Source organism: Pituophis catenifer, unplaced genomic scaffold, assembly GCF_029215685.1.
Source record: "Pituophis catenifer annectens isolate HBS135680 unplaced genomic scaffold, rPitCat1.0.hap2 SCAF_10, whole genome shotgun sequence".
Lineage (NCBI taxonomy): Eukaryota > Metazoa > Chordata > Lepidosauria > Squamata > Colubridae > Pituophis > Pituophis catenifer.
In genome coordinates, this window is record NW_027256890.1 from 14,687,439 (window position 1) to 14,711,635 (window position 24,197).

The following is a 24,197-nucleotide window of genomic DNA, read 5'->3' on the forward strand; positions in this document are numbered from 1 at the left end:
TTCCCTTTCTATAAATCAAATTTCCTGAGGAGCTGCAAAAAAAAAAAAAAGCGTTATTGCTTAACGCATTGTAAGCCGCCCTGAGTTTCCAGAGAAAAGGCGGCATATAAATCGAACCAGAAAGAAAGAGAGAGAGGGAGGGAGGGAGAGAGAGAGAGAGAGAGAGAGAGGGAGGGAGGGAGAGAGAGAGAGAAAGAAGAAAGAAAAAAGAAAGAAGAAAGAAAAAAAAAGAGAGAGAGAAAGAAAGAAGAAGGAAGGAAGAAGAAAGAAAGAAGAAAGAAAGAAAGAAAGAAAGAAAGAAAGAGGGAGGAAAGAAGGAAGGAAGGAAGGAAGGAAGGAAAAGGAAGGAAGAAAGAAAGAAAGAAAGAAAGAAAGAAAGAAAGAAAGAAAGAAAGAAAGAAAGAAAGAAAGAAAGATCCCCTCTCCATCATAACCTGGAATATAGCGGGTTGGACTGTTCCATCAAAAGACCAAATTTTTTTTTGACTATATATCACTCCCCTTGCCGTCTTACCTGTTTTCTAGCTCTGTCTCCCTAATCCTAACCAGAGGAAATGGCGGGGACCAGCTGCGCATGAGGTTAAATATTTTCAGGGAGGGCTTATTTTCGGGGAAGGCTTATCTTTGGGGGAAAGCTTATTTTCGAGGAAACACGGTACAATAAAATAAATCTGGCTTGCTAAAAACCGGGGAAAATTAAGAGAGGCTCTCAAAAAGACTTCGCGAAGCACATCTGGATGGTGGGTTGGGCCCTGACTGTTGTTGGTCTCCACCGTGAGAGTTTTAATGTTTGATTTGTGCCCAGTTCTCGGAGCATCTGACCCTTGGTGCGTAATGCAGAGGCTGCGTTCCCCGTGTCTAAAAGTAATTTTTTTTTTTTTTTTAAATTTGATTTATATGCCGCCCTTCTCCGGAGACTCAGGGCGGCTTACAATGCGTTAAGCAATAGCCTTCATCCTTTTGTATATTTATACAAAGTCAGCTTATTGCCCCCACAATCTGGGTCCTCATTGAACTGTGTCACAATGCTACTTATCCTATTGACAGTTCCCCCGTTAATGGGTGTCACTTAGGTTAAAGCACCTCGCTCAGAGCTCTGCTTTCTCACTTTCACCATCTAATTCCTCGGGGTGGAACTGAGGTTTGAAAGAAATCCATAATTGCGATGCATTATGAACGCCGAGGCTGGCGGCTCTCTTGGCGTTACCCAACGCTTTGGGGGTGAGCGGACGCATTTTGTATTTTGGAGAGCACGTTATTCTTGCAAAACAAAGTCCAGGGCCGCAGGGACGATTTCTAGATTCCTAGTTCTCCCAGGAAGCAAAATTTCGTAGATCTTTCTGGTTTTCTAAGAAAGCTGAGGTACAAAGCCCTTGAAAATCCAAAGTGAGTTTTTGCAGAGTGGCACGTTAACCTTCTTGTTCGTTCTTTTAGTTATTCTCCAAAAGATCTTTCAACATCAAAATAGGTAAAGGTAAAGGTTCCCCTCGCATATTTGTGCTAGTCGTTCCCGACTCTAGGGGACGGTGCTCATCTCCGTTTCAAAGCCGATGTGACGGAGATCTTGGAGAATCTCCTTCCCTATTGATTTATTTTTTTTAAAGGTCTCTCTTTCTTTTAACGATTACGAAAACAGATTTGATCGTGAGCGTCTTCCAGATGTCCGTAGCCATGATAGAAAGTCCTATTTTTGAACTCTTTAGTGCTTTATTAATTTCAAGAGGGACCCAAGGACGAACTACACATTACACTCAGGTGTCAGGAGAACCAAGATGCTTTTTAAAATAAAGGTTCCCCTTGCACATCTGTGCTAGTCGTTCCTGACTCTAGGGGGCGGTGTTTATCTCCATTTCAAAGCCGAAGAGCCGGCGTTGTTCGAAGATGTCTCCGTGGTCATGTGGCCGGCGTGACTCAACGCCAAAGGCGCACGGAACGCTGTACCCTTCCCACCAAAGGGGGTCCCTATTTTTCTACTTGCGTTTTTTACGGGTTTTCGAACTGCTAGGTTGGCAGAAGCTGGGACAAGTCACGGGAGCTCACCCCGTTACGCGGCACTAGGGATTCGAACCGCTGAACTGCCGACTTTTCAATCGACAAGCTTAGCGTCTTAGCCACTGAGCCACCGCGTCTCTATAACATCAAAATAGGTAGGGTAGCTGGAGAATGTGCTGAGGAATACCGATTGAGAGTCTCATTGTAAAATCACGGTTAATCTGTCAGCCGAAAAGAGAGTCAGGAAATGCAATTGTAGGGAGCACAAAATATAACCAACAGCAGGAATATATAAGCAAGCCGCGCGTTCATAAATAATATTAAGGCCCGGATACGTCTTGAAATGTTTCACCTCACTCTGCTGGAGATGTCAAAATCCCTCTTGACTTGCAGAAGTCGAATCACGTTCTGCTTGAGCGACTTGGCTCGAATAAAATTTAGGGCAGAATTTGCTGGGGTGAAACGGAAGGCTTTTGCAGACCTTCGATTGATTGCAAAACGCTTCACGCTTTGCAAAAAAGAAGTTTCCTTCTGAACTTGCGCGGCGGTTAGCCGGATAATGAGAAGATGGGTGAAGGAACTGCGAGGGGTCAGACGTCCCTCAATACATCTCCGAACTTAAACGGGGCATCTCTCTCTGTTCCTGCTCAAGTTTTTCTGCCTTGATTTGTTCCTAAATATTACAGTCCCGTCTGCATGAACGAACGTGGCTTATTTTCAAGAAAACAGAATTACGAAACGGTGGTTTAGGGTGTCTCGTGGAAACTCGGCCACAATCACCCTGTCCCGACTCTCAAGGTTCCCAAAAGAGGTAGCCCAGTTCCCAAAAGTTTGCGCCGTACAATCAGGACGCCGTGCAAATGAACGATGTGCTTTCTCGGCAGAGAAGGCTGCGCTGTGATGCCACGTTGGGTGCTGTTTTGTCACGACTCTCTTCAGCAGCACATCTGTCATGCTATTTAGCGGCACGTTGCTTGGAAAGATGGCCTGTTCTTCCTACAGCTCACACACACACATAACACACACATACACGGATTCCAGATGTTAGGAATGGAGGAGAGAAGGGTGGCAAAAATGTTTGCAGAGTTGCTGTGGGTGCCCTCGGGAGACAGAAATTTCAAGAGAGCGAGCAGAGCAGGGTTTTCCTAAGGCAATTCAGACGGGAGGTTTTTAATGGACTGTGAGAACAACCTTGGCAGACAGGAGGAAGAGCTGCAGCCAAGGTGATGGCCAGAGAAGAGGCAGAGGAGCCCTCAGAAGGAAAAGGGGCGTGGGAAGCATCTCAGAAAAGACTCTTTGTTAGAGTCCCTGCAAAGTAACGAAAGAGAGAAATCCTTCCAAGACTTGCAAGATTCGGTTATTATAACCTTACGGTGAAGGTAAAGTTAGTATTTTACGGTTTTGTTTTCTCGTCTCGACTACTTGGAAGAGTTTGATAACAGCTTATTTATTTTTTTCTTCCTTTCCCCCAAATATCTCAAGAACGTAGAAGTCAATTTTGGGATGCCTGTCTAAAGCGTGTGGGTCTTTTACTCAATGGGGCAGACTTCTCCCGGAGCAAAAGATGTTGGAATGGAGGGGAGAGGAGGAGTAACCAGGTTTTGGATGGCGATTGGGTGCATTTCGGGCTCAGGGCTGGCTTTTGCTTCGTCCTTGACCAGGTGTTGAAAAGGGATCAAGCATCGGGAATTGTGCTCTTTGCTTTCCTTCCCCAACCAAATAACCTCTTCCAGAGAAAGGACTCCAATTAAGGATTCCTACACAGTTTTCGCACTTCAGAGAAGCTGTGAAATTTAATGAGGCCGCCGTATTGATATTCTTTGGAGGGGTCCTTGCTGCTCTCTGATCTTAGTTGTTTTTTTTGGCAGATGTTTCATCACCCAACTAGGGAACATCATCAGTGCTATCAGGAGTTCGGAGAGCACCAAGGACCCTTCATTTAAGATGCATTAATTCTGGGTTAAATTCAGTGGGTTAAATTCAGACGGTTGGGTTGACCTGCGCGTGGGCGTTATGCCATCTTATTTAGCCACATTTCCTAAACCCGTACCCAAGCCGCCCGTGTGAGCAAAGCGAACTTTTCCACCAATCTCTCTCTCTTTCTCTCTCCCCACTTCGATTGCAGGAAATGTCCGCCTTCGTTGTCGTTTAAGCGGCCTCCAGTGAAGGTCTCCTGGCTCGCCTTCCCGACCGGATCAGAAGGCTGCCGGATTTCAAAATGCTCATAAAAGAGTATCGGATTCCTCTCCCCATGAGCGTTGAGGAATATCGGATTGCCCAGCTGTACATGATCCAGGTTGGTGCCTTCGTCGCTTGGGATCGGTTGCTTTCCTAGAAACAGAATAATAATAATAATAATTGTCAGACGGAAAGAATCAGGGGCACACGTGACGTTCCAGTGAATCTGATTTATTGCTCATGCAAAAAAAAAAAAAAAAAAAAAAATTGCAGTCTGTCTGTCATCTATCTATCTATCTATCTATCTATCTATCTATCTATCTATCTATTATCTTTTTATCTCTATAGATCTATCCATCATCTATATTTATTTCTGTTTTTGTCTATCTATCATCTATCTGTCATCTCTATCTCTTTATTTCTATATCAATCTATTCATCTATATTTCTATATCTGTCTGTCTGTCTGTCTGTCTATCTATTTATCTATCATCTCTATATCTCTTTATCTCTAAATCAATCTATTAATCATCTACTGTATATTTCTATATCTATCTATATTATCTATCTATCTATCTATCTATCTATCTATCTATCTATCTATCTATCTATCTATCATCTCTATATCTCTTTATCTCTATCAATCTATCCATCATCTATATGTATTTCTATGTCTGTCTGTCTATCTGTCTATTTATCTATCTGTCATCTCTATATCTCTCTATCTCTATATCAAACTATTCATCATCTATATTTATTTCTATATCTATCTATCTATTATCTCTTTATCTCTATAGATCTATCCATCATCTATATTTATTTCTATATCTTTCTATCTATCTATCTATCTATCTATCTATCTATCTATCTATCTATCTATCATCTCTATATCTCTTTATATCAATCTATCCATCTATATTTATTTCTGTCTGTTTGTCTGTCTATCATCTATCTGTCATCTCTATATCTCTTTATTTCTATATCAATCTATTCATCTATATTTCTATATCTGTCTGTCGTCTGTTTGTCTGTCTATCATCTCTATATCTCTTTATCTCTAAATCAATCTATTCATCATCTATATTTCTATATATTATCTATCATCTATATCTATCTATCTATCTATCATCTCTATATCTCTTTATCTCTATATCAAACTATTCATCATCTATATTTCTATATATTATCTATCATCTATATCTATCTATCTATCATCTCTATATCTCTTTATCTCTATATCAAACTATTCATCATCTATATTTATTTCTATATCTATCTATTTATCTCTCTATATCTATCTATCTATCTATATCTATCTATCTATCTATCTATCTATCTATCTATCTATCTATCTCTTTCTCTCTCTAATGCAATAAAAAATTGCATGAGAGACTTGCGGAAGAAGCTAGCCAACGAATCTAGTCTTAATCTGATTTATTAAGCGCCAGTTAATCTGATTTATCACTCACGCAATAAAAGAATTTCAGAAGAATCCAGTCAACTCCCGATCAGCACTAAATCAATGCTAGATAATAGTTAACGGAATTCAAGAGGGGCTGGACTTTGACTCCCTGTGGGAATGTAACGGTTCCAGGCTAATTCCTTGCTTGACTCCGCCCCCGTCCTTCTCCTACAAAAATAATAGTAGAATCTGGGAAAGATAAGAGATGGAAGGGACCCTTAAGACCATCTGGTCCAACCCCCCTGTACTGTTCAGGGAAAACAAGGGGACCATCCTTGAGAGGTGGCCAACCGGCTTCTTTTCAAAAGACACCAGAGTTGGGATTTGAACCCATCTCCAGAAATGGGATTTGAACCCGCTGCGCTCGGAGCATGATGGCTTTTGAGTTCTGCAGAAGCTCTCTGGACGTTGGCAGGAATAATCTACTAAATCAATGGAGAAACGGCCTTAAGACCCAACTCCGTCAATCTGAAGTGGTGCAGGGTTTCCTGCCTAAGCAGGGGGTTGGACTAGAAGATCTCCAAGGTCCCTTCCAACTCTCTTATTCTATTTCTAACCTGCTTTCCCCCACCTCCCCCAAATCTTAGCTGCGGCTTCTTAGCTGCTTCCTCGCTTTCACCCAAAACTGCTTCGCTTTTGAAGAAAACGGGCGGTGATTACGTCCTCTTCAAATTTAAATTAGATGTTTAAATTAAAAACAGAAAGGAGGAGGAGGAGGAGGTGAAAGCCCGCAAACGATGAAAAATTGAACAGCGGGCTCAAAAAACCTGTCTTTATAAAGAAGAAGAAGGGGAAAAAAAAAAAAACCTCCCTGCATTTTAAACCTCCCTGCATTTATTCAAGAACTGGGTTTTTTTTTTCCCAATGCTTGTCTTGCCGGAGAGAGATCGGCTTTGGCTCAGTCCGGTTTGTTCGGCTTTTAAAAATTCTACTTGATATATCCCAGCCGCTATTTTTTTTTAAAAAAAACTATTTTGTTCCTCTCGGTTTTGCCCGTGTGCCTTTCTTTCTCTGCGGTGTGTCGTGGGTTGATTTCAGCCTTTGCTCAAGGAAATTAAGTTTTGCTGGCTGCAGATAAGTATGGACTGCCGACAAGGGAGTTTCGGGATTTTAATTCTTCTCGCTTGCATCATCGTCTTTGACCCGGTGAGCTTTCCCTGTTCCTTAGGTCTCTAATGCCCACTTGGAAAAAAAGATGGAGCTGGTGTTGAATGGCCCCAATTTGTCCGGGGTCAAGCCTTGGAGACAGGCGAGCTCAGGAAACGGAGACTTTAAGAAATGTGCAGCTTTATTTTATTGCTTGTAATAACAGAAACCGTGTAATAACAAAGGAGAATATTTGTAGCTCAGGATTGAAAAGAAAAGTGCTCGGTGCTCTCTGAGCTTGGTAGTTTTCTTGCAGACGTTTCGTGGCCGAAGTAGGTAACATCATCAGTGTTTGTAGGGTGTGAGGTTTGCAGGGAGGGGGAGGAAGAGGAGGATTATTATAATTGGTGCGGTCCTTGGTGCTTTCTGAGCTTGCTTGTTGTCTTGCAGACGTTTTGTGGCCCAAGTAGGTAACATCATCAGTGCTAGAAGGGAGAGGGGGTTTGTAGAGAGGAGGAGAAGGAAAGTGGAGGTGGAGATGGAGGAGGAAGATCATCACTGTGGGATCCTTGGTGCTCTCTGAGCTTGTTTGTTTTCTTGAAGACATTTCATGACCCAACTAGGTAACATTATCAGTGCTTCTAGGGAACCAGGCGGAGGAGAAGGAGGAGACAGAAAGATACTAAAGAGCATCAAGAAAGGGAAACCTTCAGTTTCTTTCTCACACTTTCCTGTTTTCTGCAGCTGATCTCATGCATTGCTAACAGTCTATGCCTGTGATGGCGAACCTATGGCACACGTGCCACAGGTGGCACGCGGAACCACGCGTAGCTGAGCTCCAGCACGCATGCGCGCACGGGCCAACTGATTTTTGGACCTTCTGGGCCCAACGGAAGTCGGCAAATGGGCTGTTTCCGGCCTCCGGGAAGGTGGGGAAGGCTGTTTTTGCCCTCCCCAGGCTCCTAGAAAGTCCCTGGAGCCTGGGGAGGGCAAAAAAAAAAAGACCTACCGGGCCATCACATGCCAAAAGCAGTGGGAACATTGGGGGGGGGGTGTTTACGCACGCATGCGTGGGGGGCAGATTTTATTTCATATGCTGCCCATCCATCTCTCTATCCAGAGATAGCTGCTTTTCTTGGACTAAGATGGAATGAATTATCTGGTTTGTTCTGTTTCTCCTCCAGAATTCCCCTGGGGAGGGGGCTGCCTCTCCCTTCCCCACACCAATCCCTCTCTGGGAGGGGTTTCCCCCCCCCCCAGTCTTAGCAACCTGCCCTATAGATAATTAGCCGGTCAGGAGGATGCAGCTAACTGTTTCCATCCATTAGTATTAATTTCACATTACAACCGTGGATTTAATGTGCTCTGGGCTTGACTGCCAACCTTTCGATCGACAAGCTCAGCATCTTAGCCATTGAGCCACCGTGTCCCCTCATCTTCCCCTAGATGAGACTAACTCTGGTTAATTCTCCAGGAGGTCCAACTCCTTGGACACGTCTCCGATGGAAGGGATCGAGGAAGGAACATGCCCAAAATCTGAACTCTTGACGCATTTCAGAATATTTGGAAAGCTTATTTATCCCCAGAGAAGAAAAAGCAAAAGTCGCTTGAGATGGCACCATCAAGCTCCCTGCGACTTTGCCAGTCTCTCATCTTTGCAAAAACAAAAAATACGGGAGAGATTGCTTCTTTTGGGAGCGATGATGATTCGAAAAGCTCATTCCCCTTGCTAGGCTGAACGGGGGTGTTTCCTTCACTCTGATCCAAAGCCATTGATCTTTTTGGTGCGCTCAGCTCAACCATCTGGAGAAGGCGCATTTTTCTCTTCTGTTTTGCAAAACGGCAGGCAGGGGTTTTATAATTGAAACAATTCATCTTTATTTTTATTTTATTTATATTTGCAAAGACGTGACGGAGATCTTGGAGAATCTTCTTCCCTGTTTATTTATTTTTTTTAAAGTTCTCTTTTCTTTTTAATGACGACGAAAACGGATTGGATCGTGAGCGTCTTCCAGATGTCCGTAGCCATGATAGAAAGTCCTGTTTTTGAATTTTAGTGCTTTATTAATTTCAAGAGGGACCCAAGGACGAACTACGCATTACACTCTGGTGTCAGGAGAACCAAGATGCTTTTAAAAATAAAATTTCCCCCTTGGACATCTGTGCTAGTCGTTCCCGACTCTAGGGGGCGGTGCTCCTCTCCGTTTCAAAGCCGAAGAGCCAGCGCTGTCCGAAGACGTCTCCGTGGTCATGTGGCCGGCATGACTCAACGCCAAAGGCGCACAGAACGCTGTTCCCTTCCCACCAAAGGTGGTCCCTATTTTTCTACTTGCATTTTTTACCTGCTTTCGAACTGCTAGGTTGGCAGAAGCTGGGACAAGTCACGGGAGCTCACCCCGTTACGCGGCACTAGGGACTCGAACCGTTGAACTGCCGACCTTTCGATCGGCAAGCTCAGCGCCTTAGCCATTGAGCCACCACGTCCCTTAAAAATTATAATGTTTTTAATAAGAGAAAAACTTCTCGAAGGGCAGATCATCTAGTCAAGAAATGGACAGGGGGTGGGGGGAGAAATTCAGTCCTCATTTCTCAGTTGTTTCTTCTGAACAAATTCTTCCATTTATTTACAAAAAAAACAACAAAAAATCTCTGAAAAATTGTGTCTTCTTGTAGCAAGATAAGCAAACATGAGGCATCAGGGAATCTTTGGTTTTTTTTTTTGGGTTCCGAACTAGAATTTCAAGATTTATCAGCTGAACTTCAGCGCAAAATACCGGCACAAGGCAAATTTCCAGGTAGTCCTCAACTTACGACCACAATTGAGCCCAACATTTATGTTGCTAAGCGAGACATTTGTTCGGTGAGTTTTGCCCCCACGTTATGACTTTTCTTGCCACCGTTGTAAAGTGAATCACTTCAGCTGTTAAGTTTGTCATAACGGTTGTTAAGTGAATCCGGCTTTCCCCATGGACTTTGCTTGTCAGAAGGTCACAGAAGAGGATCGTGTGAGTCATAAATGTGAGTCAGTTGCCAAGTGTCTGAATTTTGATCAGGTGAACGTGGGATCGTCATAAGGGTGAAAAATGGTCATCAGTTACTTTTTTCAGTGCCTTGTAACTTTGGTCACTAAATGAAGTGTTGTAAGTCAAGGACTACCTAAGAATGATGGCCTTTCCCCATTTTAGGCAGGATGGAAAATCAGTGAAATGGCACAGCAGCCAAAGACAGATGCACATTCCATGCTTATTTCTCTCAAGGCTGTATCCCAGGGTTACCTACAGCAGCCGGAGGGGAGTGACCTCTACAACCCGCAAAATTGCTCCGTTGATGATGGAGAGGGGAAACAGGGTCATAATTGGAGCGTAAATTACGTAGGGTCAGAACTGGCTTCACTTGGGAACATGCGGACATGAAGCTCCTAATAGATAACTGGATTTCTTTTGAAGCTTGGCTCGAGGCTCATGATTTAATTAGGGCATCCGTTGTCTCATTGCATTGCCCAGAATCACCTCAAACTGTAAGAGGGGCGCCATATAAATGTAACAAACAGATAAAATTTAATAAACAAAGTGCCAAATTCTTTTGAGGTCCTTCCTTTCTTCCTCGCCCATGACCACCCATCTTGAAGCCATCAGAAGAGTTTCCAGCTTCCCGGGAAATCCGATCCGAGCTTCTCCGAACTAGGACATCAATTAATGCCTCTTGAAAGCTTGCTGTTTATCTATGTTTTTGGAGAAATACAGCCAACTGTCCAGATGGCTTCCCATAATAAGGGCTGGGGAAAATATCTTGTCCTTGTAAGGTTGTCCTGATGACTTGAAAGGATCTCAAAGCCATCTGCTCTGAGCTTTCCCCAAGGTGGCCCTCTTCAGAGGTCTCCTTGTCTTTCTCTCCCTCTCCAAGCAGCTCTGCCTCACCACTTCCTCAAACCTGTGGGTTGGTTGTCCACCGCAGCTGATTTCCACTGGCCGCGCTTGACCTAGGCCAGGCCATCTGCCCACTCTTCTGAGAAGGAAGGCTGGAAGGAGCATCATACCTGCCAAATGTTAGAACAGGGGTCAGCAATCTGCGGCTCCAGAGCTGCATGCGGCTCTTTGGACCCTCTGCTGTCGGGTGACCCTACCACTGGCTGGCCCCAGCCCTCACCCTCCCCTCCCAGTCACTCCTTGCCTGGCCTGAGAAGGTAAGGGTGGTGGCAGGGGATGGAGAAGCGGCCAGGGCAGAGACAGAGAGATACAGAGAGAGGGAGAGAGAGAGACATAGAGAGATACAGAGAGATACAGAGAGAGGGGGAGAGAGAGACATAGAGAGATACAGAGAGGAGGAGAGAGAGACATAGAGAGATAGAGGAGGAGAGAGAGACATAGAGAGATACAGAGAGATACAGAGAGAGGGGGAGAGAGAGACAGAGAGAGGGGGAGAGAGAGAGAGAGATACAGAGAGATACAGAGAGAGGGGGAGAGAGAGACAGAGAGATACAGAGAGAGGGAGAGAGAGACATAGAGAGATACAGAGAGGGGGAGAGAGAGACATAGAGAGATACAGAGAGGAGGAGAGAGAGACATAGAGAGATAGAGGAGGAGAGAGAGACATAGAGAGATACAGAGAGATACAGAGAGAGGGGGAGAGAGAGACAGAGAGAGGGGGGAGAGAGAGAGAGAGATACAGAGAGATACAGAGAGAGGGGGAGAGAGAGACAGAGAGATACAGAGAGAGGGAGAGAGAGACATAGAGAGATACAGAGAGGGGGAGAGAGAGACATAGAGAGATACAGAGAGATACAGAGAGAGGGGGAGAGAGAGACAGAGAGAGGGGGAGAGAGAGACATAGAGAGATACAGAGAGGGGGAGAGAGAGACATAGAGAGATACAGAGAGATACAGAGAGAGGGGGAGAGAGAGACAGAGAGATACAGAGAGAGGGGGAGAGAGAGACAGAGAGAGATACAGAGAGAGGGGAGAGAGAGACATAGAGAGATACAGAGAGGGGGAGAGAGAGACATAGAGAGATACAGAGAGATACAGAGAGAGGGGGAGAGAGAGACATAGAGAGATACAGAGAGGGGGTGAGAGAGACATAGAGAGATACAGAGAGATACAGAGAGAGGGGAGAGAGCGAGAGATACAGAGAGGGGAAGAGAGAGACATAGAGAGATACAGAGAGATACAGAGAGATGGGGGGAGAGAGACATAGAGAGCTACAGAGAGAGGGGGAGAGAGACAGAGAGAGATACAGAGAGAGGGGGAGAGAGACATAGAGAGATACAGAGAGGGGGAGAGAGAGATACAGAGAGAGACAGAGAGAGGGGGAGAGAGATTCATAGAGAGATACAGAGAGATACAGAGAGAGCGGGGGGAGAGAGAGATGTCAAAAGGTTTTTGTGGTTCCCAGTTTTTTTTTAAACAACTGGGGCGGGAGGGCCAGCCAGGAGTGGGATTTGGGGGTTCTCCGAACGGCACAGAATCTTAGCTAGCGGTTCTCCTGAACCCCCGCGAACCCCCAAGAGCCTCCCCTCCCCCGATCTTATCCTTTTAAACATAGCTTTCTGCTTTGTGAGCACGAGTCTTCGTTTCATCCAAGGGAATGCGCCAGGCGCAATAAATCCACCTTCCTTTTTTTGTCAAACGATGGATTTCTATCCAGAACAGTCTGTTCAAGCTTTTGTTCTCTCCAAATTGGGCCCGGGGCCTACTTTGTTCTCTAATCCTCCTCTTCACTTCAGAACCCACCACATTTTCGTAGCTGAGCGTCTGAGGCAGGCCCAGGTTTGGTCTACGGCCACCGGTGACATCCTTTGATCATCGGTCCATGCAAACGCCTCATGGGCTACGCAGTGCCTGAACTACATCCATCGGATTGGCGATGCAATGCTCATCGCTATGGATACAGATCGGTGATGGAATTCAAATTTTCTTTACTACCGGTTCTGAGGGCGTGGCTTAGTTGGCGTGGTGGATGTGGTGTGGCTTGGTGGGCGTGGCAGGGGAAGGATACCGCCAAATCTCCATTCCCACCCCACTCTGGGGCCAGCCAGAGGTGGTATTTGCCGGTTCTCCGAACTACTCAAAATTTCCGCTATCGGTTCTCTAAACTACTCAAAATTTCCGCTACCGGTTCTCCAAACTACTCAAAATTTCCGCTACCAGTTCTCCAAAGTACTCAAAATTTCCGCTACCGGTTCTCCAAACTACTCAAAATTTCCACTACCGGTTCTCCAAAGTACTCAAAATTTCCACTACCGGTTCTCCAAACTACTCAAAATTTCCGCTACCGGTTCTCTAAACTACTCAAAATTTCCGCTACCGGTTCTCCAAACTACTCAAAATTTCCGCTACCAGTTCTCCAAAGTACTCAAAATTTCCGCTACTGGTTCTCCAAACTACTCAAAATTTCCACTACCGGTTCTCCAAAGTACTCAAAATTTCCACTACCGGTTCTCCAAACTACTCAAAATTTCCGCTACCGGTTCTCCAAACTACTCAAAATTTCCGCTACCAGTTCTCCAAAGTACTCAAAAGTTCCGCTACCGGTTCTCCAAACTACTCAAAATTTCCACTACCGGTTCTCCAAACTACTCAAAATTTTCGCTACCGGTTCTCCGAACTACTCAAAATTTCTGCTACCGGTTCTGCAGAACCTGCTGAATAGCACCCCTGATACAGATGCTGGAGCATAAGAAGTTGGCAGGCTCGCTACCCCTGTCAATGAAATGAGAGCCGGCTCGGGGCGCAAAGAAAAGGGAGTTGAAGCGGGGAAACCGAAACAGGCGTGGGAAATCCCGTTTTAGTAAGCCTTTCAGTTGCCCTTCTGAAGAGCGTTGGCTTTCAACACTGATCTGATTTCCCACATCTGCGATGGGAAAAAAATAAATAAAAGGGAAGGGGGAGGATGGGTTAAGCGGTGCAGCCCACCTCTTGAATCAGCTTAGGATGGAAGCAGGTATTTTCTATCCGGCATGAAGAATCAGGACCACACGGTGAATGGCCCCTCCCAGGGGGAATAAAGAGGAGCGAAGGGGAGGGGAGTTTGCAGGAGACAATTAGTTCATTTGGGTGAAGATCTTGTTCCTGCATTCTTGCCAAGTATTGTCTGTTACAGTGTGGAATCTGAAAGATATCGGCCTGGCCACTCTCCAAGCCTGATAAAGGTCGGTAATTGTGAACTATCTTCAAAGACTGTGGGAGAGGTAAGACTTTGCTGGAGAGGAATTCACCGTCAATTAAATAAAAAGGGGTTTATCGGGACGAGGACTTGGCTTCGTGGTGCTGGGGAAGCCTAGGTCAGAACAGACTCCAAAGATGGCAAGTAAGGAAACCTTTTGAGCATCTCCCCAAGCACAACACCGTTGCAAGGAGAAGCAGAAAGGGAGAGAAAGCAGTCTGGTCTTCCCTTTAATTTTACCGAGGACTATATTTTTTACCAAGTCTTTTGACATTTTGCTTAACTCACAAATCTTTACCTTTTTTTTAAACAATTATCTGGAGCAGGAGTGTCCGGCGGCATGGCCCCCCCAAAAAATACGTTAAGCTGATGCATCTGACTTCTTACGGGGCCGTCCACCCTCCCGATACCCCTAAATCGGAAGAAGATAATCCGTCTTGCAAACTCTAATCTATTGCTTGATTGATTCAGGTCATTCACGGACACACAAAGGACAGCAGCATCGTGTTTACCTAGAGATCTCGGGCTGTCGAGCATCTTCAGTGGCGGGCGATTCTCTCAGAAACCATTAGTGGCGGGGGGGGTGTTGCCTTTAGGCGTTTCCTTAATTGCCGCTCTCCGCAAAAAAAGGAGCTTGCATCCCTAGCTAGGTGTCGTCTGACACATTTCCAGTCCTTTGTGAGATGCTAGACTTCACAAATCTTGCCTCTTTGTCACACGCGCACCCCGGGCCCTGATGTTTCTCCTCGCTGCTCTGTTTCGTTGCAAGCGGCATTTGGGGCGGGGTGGGTGGGTTTCGCGGCTTGCCAATTTGAACCCCGAGAAATGAGCGACCCAGCTTTTTTCCAAGCTGGAAAGAAAACCCACCAAACCACACCATGCCCACCAAGCCACGCCCACAGAACACGTAGTAAAAAAAAATAAATAAATTGGATTTCACCACTGGCAGCACCTCTGTGCAAGAAACCAAGATGGCCCCGACGTCTTTCCACGACGGCAAAGCTGACTCCTGCCTCACTTGATCTCCCTTTTGCCCGGAGATGGATTTCCGTAAAAGCTTTTTAAGTGGCTGTAATTCTTTTCCCCATCATGAGGTCTCTCTGCCTCCCTGGGTTTTTTGTGGTGAGTCATTTAATGTTGTTGCTTTCGCCCGAGTCCCCGTTTGGCCTGGAAATCTAGCATTAGAGAAGGAGGAGGAGTGTCTAGGTTGTGAGATGCTGGAGGCCACCGGAGTGGGGTGGCTTAAGTTTCTCCCTTTCTTAAGACAAGGAGAGAGTCTGAAAATGTTGTTGAGTTGTGGGTCTTGAAGTTCTGGAGCAAAGGTGTCCTACCTTGGCACCGTTAAGACCTGGGGACTTCAACTCCCAGAATTCTCCAGCCAGCCTGGGAGTTGAAGGCCACCAGTCTTTTAAGTTGCCAAAGCTGGACAGCTCTACTCTAGATCACACATGGCCAGGGCCAGCTCTGTATCTGACCACAAGAGCTTAGACTTTTATGAATTTTTTTCATTTCCCTTTCCCTCTCCTCTCCTTTCCCCTCTCCTTCCTTCCTCCCTCCCTTCCTTCCTCCCTATCTATCTATCCATCCATCTCCCTCCCTTCCTCCCTCCCTCCCTCCCTTTCTATCTATCTATCTATCTATCCATCCATCTCCCTCCCTTCATATCTATCTATCTATCTATCTATCTATCTATCTATCTATCTCCATCCATCTCCCTTTCCTTTCCTTTCCCTTCCCTTCCCTTTTTCCTTCCCTTTCTCCTTTTCTTTCCTTTCCTTTCCTTTCCCTTCCCTTCCCTTTTTCCTTTCCTTTTTCCTTTCCTTTCCTTTCCTTTCCTTTCCTTTCCTTTCCTTTCCTTTCCTTTCCTTTCCCTTCCCTTCCCTTCCCTTTTTCCTTCCCTTTCTCCTTTTCTTTCCTTTCTTTTCCTTTCCTTTCCCTTCCCTTTTTCCTTCCCTTTTTCCTTTCCTTTCCTTTCCCTTCCTTTCCCTTCCCTTCCCTTTTTCCTTCCCTTTCTCCTTTTCTTTCCTTTCTTTTCCTTTCCTTTCCCTTCCCTTTTCCCTTCCCTTTTTCCTTTCCTTTCCTTTCCCTTCCTTTCCCTTCCCTTCCCTTTCCTTTCCTTTCCCTTCCCCTTTTCCTTTCCTTTCTCCTTTCCTTTCCTTTCCTTTCTCCTTCCCTTCCCTTCCCTTCCCTTCCCTTCCCTTCCCTTCCCTTCCCTTCCCTTCCCTTCCCTTCCCTTCCCTACCCTTCCCTTCCCTTCCCTTCCCTTCCCTTTTCCCTTCCCTTCCCTTCCCTTCCCTTCCCTTCCCTTCCCTTCCCTTCCCTTCCCTTCCCTTCCCTTCCTTTCCTTTCCTTTCCACTGCTTGTAGTGGTGTTTGAAGAGAAATGGAAGGAATGGTGGCTTGGCAGCCAGGTACGTTCCCCCAGTAGCCAGTGTGCAGATTTGTTTACAACAACCAACCAAATGCCTGCCAGGTGTAATGAGCAGGTCAAACGAAGGAGCATCGCTAGCAAACGGTAGCCTTTCCTTTTTGAACGGATTGGTGAACGGGAAGCTTTTTATTCTTTGGAAAGCTTCTGTTTTCCTGCTGAAAAAGGGAGTTGATCGCTTTTGTAAAAGCCGTTAGCTGGGAAGAGCCGTGAGTGGCTCCCCCTCTTCCTGGCTGTCCTCAGTATTATGAGATCAGTAGCAGCAGAGCCTTCGAAATTATCAAATTTATTTTGCTGTCGTTATAAACGTGTCCTCCTGTCCACTTTTCCATGGCGTCCTTTGCCGTTTTTATGGTTCGACAGAATTTTAAGTGGCCCTCAAGTCAAAGTTGTAAAGTTAACGTCCCTTTCATAGGCTTTTTTTTCTACACCCTCTTATCATTATTAATCATTCTTTTTTTTTTTTCCCCCTTGTTGTTAAACGCAGCTTTCTCTTCGTCTTGTTTGCCTGCCAAAAGAAAAGGTCATTACTGAAGTCTTTTTTACAGTCAATTCATAACTCCGATCTCAGCTTGTCTTTAATTCCCAAAGTGGCAGCCACTTTAAAATCACTTACAAAACAGAAATGAAAGGCAAGGAGGGAGGGAACAGGGAAACAGAAAGACAGGCTTCTGCTCTTATTATTATTATTATTATTATTTTAATTGCTTGATAAGGAGTACTCTCGTGCTATCCATCCTGATAATGCATGGACAGGAAACAAGAAAGTATTCCTAATTTCCCAGGTGGCATTTTGGGCTCCCGAGAGACAGAGTTATTTGGACGTCCCCTTTTCGTAGGGACGCGGTGACTCAGTGGCTAAGACGCTGAGCTTGTCGATCGAAAGGTCGGCAGTTCAGCGGTTCGAATCCCTGGTGCTGCGTAACGGGGTGAGCTCCCGTGACTTGTCCCAGCTTCTGCCAACCTAGCAGTTTGAAAGCAGGTAAAAAAATGCAAGTAGGAAAATAGGGACCACCTTTGGTGGGAAGGGAACAGCGTTCGGTGCGCCTTTGGCGTTGAGTCATGCCGGCCACATGACCACGGAGACGTCTTCGGACAGCGCTGGCTCTTCGGCTTGGAAACGGAGATGAGCACCGCCCCCCTAGAGTCAGGAACGACTAGCACAGATGTGCAAGGGGAACCTGTACCTTTTACCTCTTTTCTTAGTTTTATAATAATTGATACCTGTCTGCCCATTTATGTATTTCTCCAATTTCAGAAAAAGAGCCGGGAAGAAACTTGTGGCGAAGGCAGTGGCGTGGAGATTTTGGAAAACCGACCGTATATCGATGGCCCGGGTGGCGATGGGCAGTATACCCATAAAGTATACCATATTGGTATGCATATTCCCAGCTGGTTCCGATCGATACTCCCAAAGGCGGCTCTCCGAGTCGAAGAGGAATCGTGGAATGCATATCCTTATACCAGGACGAGGTACCACCCAGTGATTTTTTTCCCCCTTGCATTTTTACCCCATTAGTTTTGTTTGTTTGTTTGTTTTTGCAAAGCCCTGGTGGCGCAGCAGACTAAAGCACTGTTATTAACATCAGCTGCCTGCAATTACTGCAAGTTCAAATCCCACCAGGCTCAAGGTTGACTCAGCCTTCCATCCTTTCAAAGGTAGGTAAAATGAGGACCCGGATTGTGGGGGCAATAAGCTGACTTTGTATAAATATACAAAAGGATGAAGGCTATTGCTTAACGCATTGTAAGCCGCCCTGAGTCTCTGGAGAAGGGCGGCATATAAATCAAATTAAAAAAAAAAAAGAAAAGAAAGAGAAAGAAAGAAGGAAGGAAGGAAGGAAAGAAAGAAAGAAAGAAAGAAAGAAAGAAAGAAAGAAAGAAAGAAAGAAAGAGAAGCTGACTTTGTATAAATATACAAAAAGGATGAAGGCTATTGCTTAACACATTGTAAGCCGCCCTGAGTCTCTGGAGAAGGGCGGCATATCAATCAAATTTAAAAAAAAAGAAAAGAAAGAGAAAGAAAGAAGGAAGGAAGGAAAGAAAGAAAGAAAGAAAGAAAGAGAAGCTGACTTTGTATAAATATACAAAAAGGATGAAGGCTATTGCTTAACACATTGTAAGCCGCCCTGAGTCTCTGGAGAAGGGCGGCATATAAATCAAATTAAAAAAAAAAAGAAAAGAAAGAGAAAGAAAGAAAGAAAGAAAGAAAGAAAGAAAGAAAGAAAGAAAGAAAGAAAGAAAGAAAGAAAAAGAAAGAAAGAAGCTGACTTTGTATAAAATATATACAAAAGGATGAAGGCTATTGCTTAACGCATTGTAAGCCGCCCTGAGTCTCCGGAGAAGGGCGGCATATAAATCAAATTTTTAAAAAAAGTGGGGGGGGGCTCTGGAGTAGCAACCAAGAGTTGGGAAAATGAGAGCGAGGGTCAACCCTGAAGCTGACCTGACCGAAACCAAGTTGACAGATTCAGGGTTGCCATACTGGAGCTGAGGGATAAGGGAGGGAGGGATTTGAGATGGCTGGGATTTTGTAGCCAAAACAAAATGCTTTCTCTTGGGAACCAAGGTCATTCTCACACCTGGTCAGAGGAAGGCGGAGTGATGTCACCAGGTAGCTAGAAAGCACAGTGATTGGACCATGTGACTCGGAGGTGGGTTTCAGCAGGTTCTGACCAGTTCTGGAGAACCGGTAATGGAAATTTTGAGCAGTTCGGAGAACTGGTAAATACCGCCTCTGGCTGGCCCCGCCCCCATCTAGTCTCTGCCTCCCGAATCCCAGCTGATCGGGAAGAAATGGGGATTTTGCAGTAACCTTCCCCTAGGAGTGGGGAGGGAATGGAGATTTTACAGTATCCTTCCCCTGCCACGCCCACCAAGCCACACCCACAGAACCGGTAGTAAAAAAAATTTGAATCCCACCACTGATGTGAGTGCTTGTTTTGCGAAAGTGACAAAACTTTTAATTAGGTGAAAACCTTCAGAGTCGGTTTTCACCAGATCTGTGCAGTGGTGAAATTCCATTTTTTTTTACTACCGGTTCTGTGGGCGTGGCTTGCTGGGCGTTGCAGAAGGATACTGTAAAATCTCCATTCCAACTCAACTCCAGGGGGAGGATACTGCAAAATCTCCAATCCCACCCCATACTAGGGGAAAGATACTGTAAAATCTCCATTCCCACGCCACTCCAGGGGAAAGAGACTGCAAAATCTCCATTCCCACCCCACTCCAGGGGAAGGAGACTGCAAAATCCCTATTTCCACCCCACTCTAGGGGAAGGATACTGCAAAATCTCCATTCCCACCCCACTCCAGGGGAAGGATACTACAAAATCTCCATTCCCATCCCACGCCAGGGGAAGAAGACTGCAAAATCCCCATTTCCACCCCACGCCAGAGGGAAGATATTGTAAAATCTCCATTCCCATCCCACTCCAGGGGAACGATACTGCAAAATCCCTATTCCCACCCCACTCTAGGGGAAGGATACTGCAAAATCCCCATTCCCCACCCCACTCCAGGGGAAGAATACTGCAAAATCCCCATTTCCACCCCACGCCAGAGCGAAGATATTGTAAAATCTCCATTCCCACCCCACTCCAGGGGAAGGAGACTGCAAAATCTCCATTCCCTCCCCGCTCGGGAGCCAGCCAGTGGTGGTATTTGCCGGTTCGCCGAACTACTCAACATTTCCGCTACCGGTTCTCCAGAACCTGTCAGAACCTGCTGGATTTCACCCCTGGATCTGTGCCAATATGATACATCCAATAAAGCTCTTCTTTGAGGAATCCACCTGCCTTGTAGTTTTGCTTGATATATTGAGCTTATAACATGTAAAACAGCATTTGTACGTGGGGGGGGAAAAAAGACCATCATTTAAATTTCTTCACATCAACACGGCAGTGAGCCTGCTTCGGTTTTGCCTCGTTGGCAAAAAAAAAAAAAAAAAGCTTTATGATAGCAGAGGTGCTAATAAAATTCTGCGTTTCTCGGTGAATCCCGGAGGTCTTTTTCATTTATTTTGCTGGCTTTTTCCTTAGGAAAACAGCTGCCTTTATTACACACCATATATATATATGTGTGCGGGTTAGGAGGGCTCTGACATGTTTTTAATCTAAAGCTTTTCAGTTGCTCTTTTCTTCTCCTTCTTCTTCAGGTACACCTGCCCATTTGTGGAGAAATTCTCCATCGATATTGAAACCTATTATATACCTGACTCAGGAGACCAAGCCAACGTGTTCAACCTTTCCCCAGCAGAGGAAAGGCAGACTGTTTTGGGTGGGTGTCAGCTTTTCCCCAAATTTTAATTTCTCTCTTACAGTTTGGCTAAGGCGGACAGACAGATTTCAGCTGTGATTGGCCTTCCTCAGGCCTCGGCACAAACGGGGATAATTTTTGTGAATAATGGCAGAAAATTGTGACGGGACTCAAATTGCTCCCTGCTTTTTTCCCCATTTGATTTGAGAGAGAGATAAAACATAGGAAGAACGGTTGCAGGAACTGGGTATGTCTAGTTTAATGAAAAGAAGGACTAGGGGAGACAGGATAGCAGTCTTCCAATATCTCAGGGGCTGCCCCAAAAGAAGAGGGAGTCAAGCTATTCTCCAAAGCACCTGAAGGCAGGACAAGAAGCAATGGGAGGAAACTAATCAAGGAGAGAAGCAACTTAGAATTAAGGAGAAAATTCCTGACAGTGAGAACAATTAATCCGTGGAACTCCTTGCCTCCAGAAGTTGTGAATGCTCCAACACTGGAAGTTTTTAAGAAGGTGTTGGATAACCATTTGTCTGAAGTGGTGTAGGGTTTCCTGTCTGGGCAGGGGGTTGGACTAGAAGACCTCCAAGGTCCCTTCCAATTTGGTTACTCTGTGATTCTGACGAGATCTTTTCTAGTTGGCAAAAGTATGAAACCGGCCATCTCTGTTGGATTTAGCCTGTTCGAATCCGGTGTCCTTTTAGAAAGAGGTGGCGATTGGGAGGTCTTCTCCTGAAAGGTAGAAGAAGAGAAACGTTCTCGCTGGCTTCCCCGGGGGAAGTTGAGGCTACCCAGTTTCTGCCAACCTTGAATAAACTGTTTAAACAACCAGCTCTTCTTGTGTAAACAGAAAGAGGTGGAGACCATGGTACTGTTTCTACACTCTTATCTAAACACAACAATCCTTTAGGGCAGGGGTCGGCAACCTTAAACACTCAAAGAGCCATTTGGGCCTGTTCCCCACAGAAAAGAAAACACCGGGAGCCACAAAAACCCTTCCCGTGCCTGACGATTTCTTGAGTGGCCACAGAACTAGCATATGTAGTTGAATTAAACATTAGGTTTTCTTCTGAAACTTTTCTTTTCTTGGATTTATCCATGGTTGGCCTACCGGAGGTTGAAAAGCTCAATAAATCGCGTGCCGGCGGGGTGTCGCACATTGGCGGTTGTGACGCATATTTTGAGTGATAGGGAGCCGCAGCAGAGGGGTGAAAGAGCCACATGCGGCTCCAAGTTGCTGACCCCTGCTTTAGGGAAAGGCTATTGAGGGACTGTTTCCTGTGGCTTGAGCGTATTTATTCTGTGTATTTCCCCCACCCCTCCCCACATTAGATCCTATCGATATTGTGAAGGATCCCGTCCCACCCCCACGAATACAAATCAGAGGAGGATCCAAAGGTCTTCAAATCAGCCAAGACTGCCAGGGGCCCTCTGGCAGAAGACTGGATCCAAGAGCACCAGAATAATCCTGGGAGATATCCCGTCATGTGTGCCTATAAACTCTGCAAGGTGGAGTTCCGTTACTGGGGGATGCAGTCGAAAATCGAACGTTTCATCCATGATGTTGGTGAGTCTTTGATCTCGGGGGTCTCCACCGTCAGCTCCGTTCTTTTAGGAGGGTCCTGGCTCCTCAGGCTCCCCCAGTGGCAGGCATCTCGGCCTGGTTGAGCCCAGCCTGGGCCTCCTCCAGATGTGTTCAGTTCCTAGAATTTGAGAGCTGTCATCCTGACACGCCTGTAGGATCCCGTTTGGGAGAGGAAGTTCTCAAAGACCAGAGGTCCAAAGATCCAGAAGAATGGTGGAAGAAAGCACCAAGTTGTAGTTCTTCTTCTAACCAAGATGGAATGGCTGAAGCCAACTTGGGTTTAACCCTTCGCAGGTGGACAAGCATTTCAATCTCCAGAATTGTGCAGCTGTTGCCTAGAATTCTGGGAATTAGTCCACACGTCTGGAAGGTTGGACTCAAAGGGATTCTCCAGTGGAATCTGTATAAATTGACTCAAAACTTGGTCTGCAGATCCAGGATGAAAGACATCCTGAAACTGAAGAAACCCAGAGAGATACATTCCTCAGAAAATGAGGTCCCCAAATAGACTTCTTCCTCCTCTTCCTCTTCCTCCTCTTCCTCTTCCTCCTCCTCCTCCACCTCCTGTGAGACACAGGTACACCTTCCCGAGAAGTTCTACCTACCTTCACAGTTTACAGAAAAAATCATGAACTCTCTCCAAGGGTCCAGAATTTCAGGAAGGAAAGATTTATATCTTCATAGGAAAGAAAACATGGAAATAAGGAAATGATTGTCTTTTTTTTTTTTAAGTTTTTTTATTTTTTAGACAGACAAACAAACGTTTAATACATCAGTTTTCTCTTACCTGTGACATCTCGGTGTTGTCTTCCAAAGTTCTTTCTTTTTCTGTATAATTGTCATTACTTCTATCTTGATCCTTATCCAGTCCACAATATCAATTCATCTCTAACCTAATATTCAACTCGCCGCATATTTTTACATACTTCCATAATTAATCATTGATATCTCTTCTCCAACCAATAATAAAAATCATTCCCTATTTTAAAATATTCTCTATCCATTAATCATCAGAGTTAATCTATTCATTTCTGCACAATCTTAAGATTTTTTTTTTAATGACCTCTTCTTCCAAAGGTATTTTCTCCGCTTTCCAATTTTGTCCGTAGACAATCCTTGCAGCTGTTATTACGTGTATTATCAGATAATTTTTTTCCTTGCTAATTTTTTTCAGGTAGGATACCCAGTAGGAACAGCTCTGATTTAAATTCGATACGGTGATGTATCGGAAATGATTGTCTTGAACGGATTGGTGGGTGGAAGGTTTTCATTATTTGAGAAGCTTCTGAAGCTTGTCTTAATACGAGTCCTAGAAAGCGGGTTGATGATGGCTGATTTTGGTTCCCCTCTCTCCCAGGTTTACGGAAAGTGATGGTAAGGGCTCATCGGCAAGCGTGGTGTTGGCAGGACGAATGGTACGGGCTCACCATAGAGGACATCCGGCAGCTGGAGAAGGAGGCCCAGCTGATGTTGGCTCAGAAGATGGCCCAGTTCAGCGTCAACGAGTCCGATCTAGAACCGCACCTTCCCCAAGACCCCCTAAACGAGCGCAATGTGGAATCCAAGGCCATACCTCCATCCACCGAGGGGGTGGATGCCACCAGCAATACTGACGAATCTTTGCCGGGGCGAGTGCTAACCAAGCAGTGGTCAACGTCTTCCAAATCCTCTTCCAAAAGAGGAGGTGAGTCGGGCCCCCAAGCCGGCAAAAACAGAGAGCCAGGGGACCCGGATCCCATGGTAGCTCTTAGAGGAGATAATTGGGGTGGGTGGGGTTTGTCATCATATAAATTGCATTGAATAGAACTCCTTCTTCTTCTTCTTCTTCCTCCTCCTCTCTTCTTCTTCTCTTCTTCTTCTTCTTCTTCTTCTTCTTCTTCTTCTTCTTCTTCTTCTTCTTCTTCTTCTTCTTCTTCTTCTTCTTCTTCTTCTTCTTCTTCTTCTTCTTCTTCTTCTTCTCCTTCCCCTCCTCCTCCTTCTTCTCCATCCCCTCCTCTTCCTTCTCCTTCCCCATTCCCCTTCTCCTCCTCCTTTCCCATTCCCCTTCTTCTCCTC

General features: G+C 45.4%; 1 protein-coding gene across 1 annotated transcript in view; it reads left to right on the forward strand.

Annotated features, from left to right (window-relative positions):
• The window catches only part of PITPNM2 (phosphatidylinositol transfer protein membrane associated 2), a 65,524-nt gene that overhangs the window by 8,280 nt on the left and 33,047 nt on the right, over positions 1–24,197 (forward strand). The window contains 6 exon segments of the mRNA XM_070950500.1: positions 4,118–4,288; positions 17,563–17,777; positions 20,460–20,581; positions 21,890–21,921; positions 21,923–22,124; positions 23,500–23,826. Of these exon segments, the coding sequence (XP_070806601.1) occupies positions 4,211–4,288; positions 17,563–17,777; positions 20,460–20,581; positions 21,890–21,921; positions 21,923–22,124; positions 23,500–23,826 (976 nt within the window). The 5' untranslated portion in view covers positions 4,118–4,210.